The sequence below is a fragment of the Cheilinus undulatus genome, linkage group 22 (assembly GCF_018320785.1).
Source record: "Cheilinus undulatus linkage group 22, ASM1832078v1, whole genome shotgun sequence".
Lineage (NCBI taxonomy): Eukaryota > Metazoa > Chordata > Actinopteri > Labriformes > Labridae > Cheilinus > Cheilinus undulatus.
In genome coordinates, this window is record NC_054886.1 from 19,414,343 (window position 1) to 19,424,212 (window position 9,870).

Sequence of the window (9,870 nt, forward strand, 5' to 3'; positions counted from 1 at the left end):
CAGCTGTGTGCCTCTTTTTTTTTTTAAACAAAAACATGAAGCCTGTTTGTTAAAGTCTGAATCTGTGTTCACTGGTGAGCTGGAGTAGAATTGTGAATAGGAAGTGATCCTTATGCTTCATTCATGCCCATATGTCAAAAGCTGATGTAGTCCATTTTAACAAATAGTACAAATGTAAACATTCAAACACTGATTGAAGATGACTTTTTGTAATTGAAGCTGTTACAAGTTTGGTGAGACAAATATGCACTTTTTTTAAATTGGAACTTTCTGACATTGAAAATGTTAATGTGTTCAAATAAAGTGAACATGGACAACCTGAGCGTGGATGTGATAGCAGTGCGGCCTGTGAGGGGATCTGGTGTCACGTTAAATGCTCAAAAGACAATCCATTTTCTATAAAGAGTGTAACTCCTCTCCTTTATTTTAAATTCACAGTTTAGATCAGCTGCACAAGAGAAAAATGTTAAAATAAACTCTATTAAAGACCATGCTAGTGTAACAACCATAATGACCACAAGGGGGTGCAAGAGTTCACTTTATGGAGCAGCAATCTGTCAAATGGGATATGTTTTGGGGTTTGTTTTTTAAGTTATGTGTCATAAATTAATCTTAATGGCATATGTATAAATTCATACTTAAATTAACAGGATTCAGGATCTTTTTTGTTCTTTAAATGTCAAATTCATGTGGAAAATTTTATGAATGCTTTCTTTGTTTTTACATTTTTACTCTTGTCCAACTGTTGTTGATCTGGGTGAAAACGACATTTTTAAAATCATTAAATTTTACACTTAAACATTGGTTTGTGTTGCTTTACAGTCAAGTTGTGTGTTGACTCAAGATTTAGGCCTAAATTTTACTCAAGGCTTCTTAAATCACCGAACTATATTCATGTAAATCATTCCATGGATTTTTCCCTGCATATGTTGCATTTAGAGGTCTAAACATTTTGTGGACACTTATTAGGAAACTTATAGATATTTGATGATATCAGTGTATTAGTGTTGGATCAGTAGCATTGGTGTTAGCGTCCTGGCTAACACTTACCTCATTTTGGAGATCAAAAGTGTTTTCAAACCATAACTGGCTTCTGATGTTGAAATTATTTGCGCTACTTTTTAACCTGTTTCAACACTTTTTTACCCATTTATGCTACTTCTTGTAGCTGCTATTAACAAATAGTTGCCATTTCTCAATCTAAACCAATTTTTGCCACTTTTTTTATACCTTTTCACCCATTTTTGCTGCTTTTTGCCCTTTTACTGCTACTTTTTACTCCTTCTTGGTGCCTCTATTAAACCCATATTTGCCATTTTTGCCACTTTTAACTAACTTCTGACACTTTCTTTTTAACACTTTAAGCTCATTATTGCTGCTTTTTTGTTGTTTTTTTCCACTTTTAATACATTTGGCCTCTTTACTACGTTTTTGCCACTTTTGATCCATCTTACAATTTTTCCCATTTTTGCTTTTTGACACTTTCTACCCTTTTGCAACGTCTTAATGTTACTGTAAAGCCAAATTTGATATTTCTTGCCCATTTTTGACACTTTTGCAGTTTTTTAACTCACGTTTGCCATTTTCACCTCATTTTGCCACTTTTTCCCACTTTTTACCCCTTGTTGCTGCTTTTTGCCTGTTTTGCCCTTTTTTACCCATGGCATGGTGAAAAAAGACAGGAAAATTGTGAAAAGCGGTTAAAAAGTAGCAAAAATTGGTTAAATGTGGCAAAAAGTGGCAAAAATGGGTTAAAAGAGAGAAATTGGGTTGGCAGAAAAAATGGGCCAAGCAAGGCAAAAAGGGGAAAAAATCGACTAGAAAAATGGTGAAAATTGGTTAAAAAGTGACAAACATGGAAAAACAGCCACAAAAAATTGACTAAGCAAGGCAAAAATTGACAGGAAAATGGTGAGAAGTGGTAGAAAAGCGACCAAAAAACAAACTTGGAAAAATTGGCAAAAGGTGCCAAAAACAACTAGTTATACAGTTTGCAGCAGTCAAATTGAAATCTGGGGGTTACAGTACATACAGTCTGATTGTTGACATTATTTGGCTTACCCTTTAACTTTTTCTAAGAAAACTGCATGTTTTCCCTTTTTACCTTACCTCTTTTCACAGTTTGTTGCCTATTTTTATTTTTATTTTTTTCACTTTTAATCCATTTGGCCAGTTTTTGCCACTTTTTGTGACACTTTTAACCCATTTATGCATTTTCCATCCAATTTTGCCCCTTTTTTTCTACTTTTCAACCATATTTCTGCTTTTTGCCCATGTTTGCCTCTCTTCATGATCATTTAATTTTATTTTTTAAGTATTTTCAAATTCAGTTTGGGCATGAATTGTATTTTATTTTCTTGATGGTCAATAACATTTAAAGACTGGTAATGTGGGCATATCAAGTGTGAAATGAATAAATGTTAGTTGCATTAAAATGCTCAACATCTGTTTCCATAAATTGAGGGCTATCTTTGCAAAAAAAAAATAGTCTGAGAAACTTAAAGGCCAGAGAATCACCCTGTTAATGAATTTACATTATCTTTATTAAGTGGTGATGAAAATCTCATCTGATCTTTGGTTCTGGTTGGTTCTTGGAAGGGGAACTATCTGGTAATATCAGGTGTTTGAGGAGCTACTTTTCCCTGCACTTCTCTTTATATACAGCAGAGGGCGCTGCTACTTCACTGAGCACTAGTGAGAGCAGATTCTTTTGGCTCTTTGACAGCAGAGCTCTGATGTTACCTTTGGTGGATATCAACGATGTTAAAACTTGATTTAAGCAGTCTCAGTCTTAAATAAGTGGTAAACAATAGTAAATAAGTGTCATAAAGTTATTAACAGTGTCATAGCCAGACTTTCTCTAATCAAGGCCCAACTGTGGCAGTGACCAAGGCTTTTCTGCATGATAAAGAATGAGTAACACTGATTTATCCTGTCTGATTTCACTGAACATGTCTAATTAAACGTACACTAAAGTATACTTAAGGTGTTTCTGTGGGGGGGGCCTGAGCACACAAAAAGTTGGCATACATTTACGGTGAAATAGGAAGAAATCAAAATTAAATTTAAACCTTTTTATTTTGGAAATAGGAACAGCTATTTAGCCATTTATTCAGAAAAATACACAAGAAGGGATGACTCTACTTGTGAGTGCCCATGTGGACTTCAAGTGGGATCTATCTGAGATCCCTAGAGGATCTCTGGGGGCCTGTACAGGTAAGTCCACACGGGCAACCATGGAACCTGTGGACAAACCCACTTGGGACCCATATTTGAAGCCCACATATAACCCATATGGGGCCCACATGGACATGCTAGCTGGGATGTACCATGGGGTCATCCAAGGGGGCACTTTACTTGAATTTTTTATTATTTTGTATACCGAGGCCCACTCTCAGAGTCTACCTGTGCAATTTAATGTACTGTAAAAGCAGAAGTGCCATGCAAGGAGAGCTCCAAGCAGCCTGCGGCATATCTCAAAAAACTGATTTAAGTATAAGCCTCACCTCTGATAAAGCACATAGTCAGCTATGATGTAGAAATGTGGGGTGCCTTAGCAGATTTCTGGGGTGAGTCCGGAACACTTGGTCATTGAGTGGTCATTGAGTGGCCACAAATAGGTAAATGAGAGTTGGCTGGTCCCCATTTGTGATCTGTCCTGGCTGACAGCTACTTGATTTTGGAGTTAAAAGAAGTGTGAAGCTATTATAGGGTTCTGATGTTGAAATGATTTATTTATGGCACTTTTTGACCCCTTATCACTGTTTCTCGCTTTTTTTTTTTGCTTTTTTTTTTCCAAATTTGTTTCCCCGTAAATTCCACTTGTGCCACAGTTAACCAAATTTTGTCACTTTTTAACTGCTTTTCAACATTTTCCACCCATTTTTGCCTTTTGTAACCTAATTTGTCAATTTTGGCCCTTATTCTACAATTATTTAATGATTTTTACCTTAATGTTTTTCAGGTCGTTCGACTTAATTCTCTGACATTTGAGCACATCATGGCTTAGCTATGAAGTCTGATATTATTTTCCTGGTTTAGTCACTGTGCTCATTACAAATAAGAAGTTAATTTGGTTTCAATAGTGAAGTTTTTTTTAATGCTGAATTTCACAACAGCATATAGATACTGTTTTTGTTGTTGTTGATGTTGTTGTTTTGCTTTGATTTGAGTTGTTTTTATCAGATTAAAAATAAGACATAGTTCTTGCAGCTTAACTTTACAATGTACTATGTATAACTTTTCCTTACCTCCAAGCCCCCGCCCCGCCCTTATGGCCGGCCTTGAATAAGGGTGAACCAGTGGTAAGGTTGTGGTTAATTAAGTTATTGGTTACTTTTTCATTTTGCCATTAAACAATCACCTACTTTTTAACCATCATCAGCTTTTGAAGAAAAGGTGTCTTTAACATTTGATGGCTAACATAGCCTACAAAAAACGCACAGATTCAAGAAATACAGCAAACGAAGGAGTCGCCAGCTCTTTAAATGGTCCGTTTGTAAATCCGCCTGTCGTTCACGGTGTCCGGTTTCATCAATGGGAGTGTCTAGTGGGAGCACGCTCTCGTTAAACTGTCTCACTACTGGTGGAACTCCTAAATGGGAGGTCTGTTCATGTGGTGTATAAAGTGTTTTTGGCCCATCACTCTACTCTGAGACTTCGTTGGAATAAGTCACAAGGGGCACGCGCTTGTTGCAACTATTATTTTCTGCTGCATACAGCTCGCGCGCGTCTCCCCCTACCAATCACCGGGAGAATCCCAGAGCTCGCGCTGTGTAATTTTGCTCCTCTGCCTGCCTCAAATCATACAGTGAGAACTTGTAATCTTTCTGTCAGGCTACAATGGATGAGGATAACAACGTTTTCCCAGATTTGAAGGATATAGAGACGAAACTGGGTCGAAAAGTACCGGATAGTCTCATTCGTAGTCTTGTTGGAGGAAAACATAAAGAGCATGAGAAGTCGACGGCGACGCACTTGGTGAACTGCAAGTTTCGAAGTAATTCAGCGGATTTGAAGAGACTGGAGAGCAAAATGCTGTTCCTGAAACAAGAAATGGTAAGAAAAACCACAACTATACACGGTTAGCCTTAATATTGGATGTTTATGTCTGCTAGTTAAGGTATAGTAGACGTGAATTTAAGTGAAACTTTCACTGTTAGCATTACCTTATCGTATTGTAAACAGCCAAGCCTTAACTTACAGGAAATGCCCCTTCTGAATGCAAACTAGATGCATATCAACACGTGGTGGTTAAATGCAAAGTTTCAGTCATGGTTGTTGAGTCATTGTCCTAAAAAGCCGGTGGTGTTTCTTAAGTGGTCGCCATTCACACCTACAGTCAGCTGGGAGCTTTGTTGATGAGCCCTCCTCACCTCCCTCTGTTGTTATTCAAACTACACCGTAAAATCCCATCAGACTTTACGTGTTTTTACACCCTTTCATAATTTTATGTGCCAAAATGTAACAATTTAACAATGAAAGATTATTAGACGGAAGCCTGGAGTCATTATTTAAAGTAAGGTCACCAAAGGTATTAAGACTCCTGAGCAGATGGCCTGGTTGACCGAGTTTCACAGACTGTAGTGGGGCTGATTCATGGCTAACAGACTGACTGATCAGCCAGTGAAGCAGTGTTGATAGGCTTAGCTGTTAGCTTGGGTTACACCACAGTAGTTACCTGTCTGTAATGGGCCCTTTTGCAAAAGTAACAACCCTGCCCCTGGCTGGGTTTCATCTTTATTGGCAACGTTAAAATGTTGCGCCATGCTAACATTTAGGCTTCTTATCTGGGAGTTAACTATTAGATTAACTTTGCAACATTAATTTCTAATTGGTGATTGATTGCAACACGTTGGAAAGTTTTTAAATTACACAATCGTTCTTCATTGTTATTGCGCTACCAGTCTTCCCATTAAGGCTGCATATGACACTGGGATCACTACTAATCAAAATACTCAGCAATTTTACTTTTACATCGCATGCATTTATCAAAATACATTAACACTTTGAAAATCAAGCATTAAATTGAATTAGATAAGCTAACAGAAGATGCTAATATTTTGTTATCATGATCAAAACAAGTCAAAACTAGGAGAACTGCCCCATACTACTTCCCCTATGATGTAATGAACATGCCAGTGCAGGTGAATGCAATTTTATCCAGCCCCTAATTCTGCCCATAAACTCATATTGCACTGGGGACACTCTGGTGCCGGCTTATTAACTTGAGATAACTCCTTGGACAAAAATTCCAATATGACTCCATCTGCTCCTCTTCCACGTGTGTATAAAAGCAGGTGGCGACGCTCGCAAAGCAAACGCTCCGACAGCAACACGAGCTAAATGAAGGATGCTAGCTAATCCACTCCAAACACAGCCAGCTGTCTGAAACACTGTGCCAGCCTTGTCTGCCGTCAATGCTTTTTGAGCCTCGCAGGCTGCTACAGCTGTCCGTTAACCATTTTTCACTCTGACCGGGTGCCTTGAATGACGGCACAGGCTGCCCACTTCCACCAGCAGTCAATGGCGTGGATTGTCATGGAAGGAAGCTCAGTCAAAAGCCATACTGTGTTAAGTCGTCACATTATTCAGAATCGTGGATTCAAACTGCTTCCTGGCTTTAGTCCTCTATTCTGGTGTGAAATAGTTGGGTCTTTTTGTTTGAAACAAAGCCTGAAAGCCAAAACAAACAGCACATAGTGTTCTGGCAATGAGAGGGCATCAGAATGCAAAAACAATGGATGAGGAAGAAACTCACAAGAATTATCTTAAAGCTGAATTGGAGCTTTTATTCACGTCACATGATCTTCGTCAACAGAGGAAGCTTTCCAAGTTATGGCCATTTTAGATCTTCAAATTTATATTTTGCGCTGTAGAAGTCCATGATGGTTCTGCCTTTAAACATTCACTTTATACAATGCTTAAACATCACCAACAACAATCAATCATGCTAAATATAACTTCGTTTGTTTTGGCAAAAAAAATACAAAAAGCCTCTTCAATGTCAAAGTGTAAACAGATTTCTACAAAGTAATGTCAATTAAATAATGATATGTAAAGTGAACTAAGTGCCTGCAAAAATATTCATCCCTTCAAGTCAGTATTTAGTAGATGCACCTTTTCCTGCAATCACAGCACTTAGTTTGAGTGAAAAGGTCTCAATCAGGCTTGCACATCTGGACTCTGCAATTTTACACCGTTCTTCTTTGTAAAACTGCTCAAGCTCTGTCAGGTTGTACAAGGATTGGGCACGAACAGACCTTTTTAACTCCATCTACGAGTTCTCCATTGGATTGAGATCTGAGCTTTGACTCGGCCACTCAGGAACATTCACCTTCTGTCATCTCTGTGTAGCCTTCGTTGTAATTTTTTTGCCATTGTCTGACTGAAAAGTAAATCTTCCCCCATAGTTGCTGTAGGTCTCCTGCAGACTGAGTGTGATTTTCCAGGATTTTACCACATTTTGCCCGTTCATTTTATCCTCTTCCTTTACAAGCCTTCCAGGGCCGGCTGCCGAGAAGCATCCCCTCAGCATGATGCTGCCACCACCATGCTTCACCATGCCAAACATAGTGGCTTGTATGATGGCAAGCCGAAGAAGATGTTTTTTCTTTTTTTTTTTTTTCTTGTCAAAAAGCAAAATTATTTTATTTTTGAACTTTTTAGGAGAATAAAACATCTAAGAGGGTGAATATTTTTATCGGCACTGTATGTCCCTAAATGTTAATTGTGTCTTCACAATGCTGAATCCTCTTTGGGATTTAAAGACAGTCAGGTAGCTGTTAATTTGAGGTCTCTGCCTCCTTAAATGAAAGCCTTTCTTGCCACTCCCCTGATCACTGGATAGTCAGGTATCTATGTAACTACTGTAAGAAAAATATGAACCTGGTCTGCTCTATATGTTTAAAAGCTAAATGCATAAAAATTGACTCGAGTGATTTAACTGACATATCTTTCCACAACTCACAGGCACATTTGCGAGCCATCGATGGCAAGCTGATGCAGCAGCTGATGTCCATCAACGAGGGCATCGAGTCCATCCGTTGGATGATAGAAGACAAAGGAGGCGTGGCCAGCCAGGACGGCAGTCTGACGGGCAGTTTGTACAGCCTGTCGGACAGCCAGGACGGCGCCTCGCTGCGAGGCAGCTTTAACAGCTTGAATGATGGGAACAGTGACGGGCTGGATAGCTTGTCTGTAGGCAGCTACTTGGACACGCTAGCAGAGGACATCTCGGACAACCCTTCACCCACAGACCTGGACTGTTTCATGGAGAAATCGGTTATCGACGGGGACGCTTTCAGCAAATCACCTTTGAAACTCAGGGTGGAGTCAGATGAATACTACTGCTTTGGATAATAAGAAGCTAAACATGGAGGTTACAGAGACTACTGATTTACTTTGACAGCTGTCGGGTTAATTTTCCCACATGCTTCACATTTTCTCCATGTAGCAACAGCAAAAATGTTGGCAAGACTTTGAAAATGACTCATGACACCTTGAAACCAGTTTCCTTATGTTGTCATTAAAACACACCTCATGAAACCATTCCCACTTGATGCCGCAATAATTGCAATGAAACTTCTTAACAATTCTTGGTCTTAATAGTTTATAATGTAGGTCAATTGAATCAAAAAGTGTGCTCTATTTTGAATAAAGACTGTATTTATTTTGGAGTTATGCAGTACCTCGGCCATGTTTTTACAGCTAAGAGCATGTTTGAGCCTAAAAGTGCAGAGGAAGGATTACATAGAATAGCAACATTAGCTGAATAGCAATTTTCCTTCTTTCTTTAGAAAATATATCTTGGACTACATAATGAATCAACCATAATAAGCTGATATAAGCCAAGGAGGAGATAAGGATTTAGCTGCAATTTGGAAAATTAGGCATTTCATGCTGAGTGATTAACAGATTAACTATTTTAAGTGGCAAAGTGATGAGTTGAAGTGTTACAGCAAGTGCAATTTGTCTCCATGCCAAACTTTGAGCACCATTGATGTTAAGCTTTTAAGTATTTTTTTTACATGTTTTGACTGATGTTCGTTCCTGACATAAACCCCGCTCTGACAAAGTGGACTTTACATGTACACAGATGAGATTAGTCGTATATTCAAAGCACATATGCTTGACTGAAAAACCAAAGCAATTTGATTGTCTTTTGGATAATTTAAGGCTGAGGGCAAAACCCCGTGAACAGCAGATGGGAGATTTGTCGGTGTCGGACATATGTTCGACACATGTTCGCTCTGTGGGCACATTTTAAATCTCTGATGTCAAGAAAAGAGATTTACATTGTTGGATCGTCATTTGTTGTGTAAACTTTGAGTTCATTGATTTTGATTTTTCATTGCCTCCTTTTTTTTGATTGCTTTAATTTTGTTGTGGAACTGAAATAATATATTTTCCTCTGACTCACGTTGTGTACGTTTTCATTCAAAAGAAACACCATAATTCCAAAAAAAGTTGGGACATTTTTTTAAAGTAACCAAGAAAAACTTATCAACAAACTATTCAGTCAACTACAGTAAAAAGGCGAGACATTTAATGCTTAAATTCATAAACTTAATTGTTTTTGAAGTATAGGCACAGTCTAAATTTGATGCCTGCAACATATACCAAAAAAGTTAAGACAGGAGCATGTTTACCACTGTGTCATATCATCTTTTCCTCTTCTAGTCTGTAAGATCTGGGGACTGAAGACACAAATTGTTGAAGTTTTGTTAACGAAAATCTTCCCTGTTATTGCTTGTACATATGAAGTTGCTTAACACTGCAGGGTGTCTGTTGTCATAGGTTGTGCTTCGTAATGCACCATACATTTTCAATGTGTCTGGACTGCATGCAGGCTAGTCTAGTACCCACCCT

At 38.3% G+C, this 9,870-nt stretch overlaps 1 protein-coding gene across 1 annotated transcript; it reads left to right on the top strand.

The window, feature by feature from the left end:
* The first annotated feature begins 4,659 nt into the window (after positions 1 to 4,659).
* Positions 4,660 to 9,416, top strand: LOC121504222 (leucine rich adaptor protein 1-like). Its single transcript, XM_041778905.1, has 2 exons — positions 4,660 to 5,058; positions 7,972 to 9,416. Exons 1-2 carry the CDS (start codon positions 4,843 to 4,845, stop codon positions 8,359 to 8,361), a joined length of 606 nt encoding a protein of 201 aa, XP_041634839.1. The 5' UTR covers positions 4,660 to 4,842; the 3' UTR covers positions 8,362 to 9,416.
* The last annotated feature ends 454 nt before the right edge of the window (positions 9,417 to 9,870 follow it).

What these genes read in the sequence shown, in the direction of transcription:
- LOC121504222 (XM_041778905.1), top strand. Translation starts at nt 4,843, where the DNA reads ATGGATGAGGATAACAACGTTTTCCCAGATTTGAAGGATATAGAGACG. An exon ending in TGTTCCTGAAACAAGAAATG is followed by an intron (nt 5,059 to 7,971) that starts GTAAGAAAAACC and finishes CACAACTCACAG; the next exon opens with GCACATTTGCGAGCCATCGA.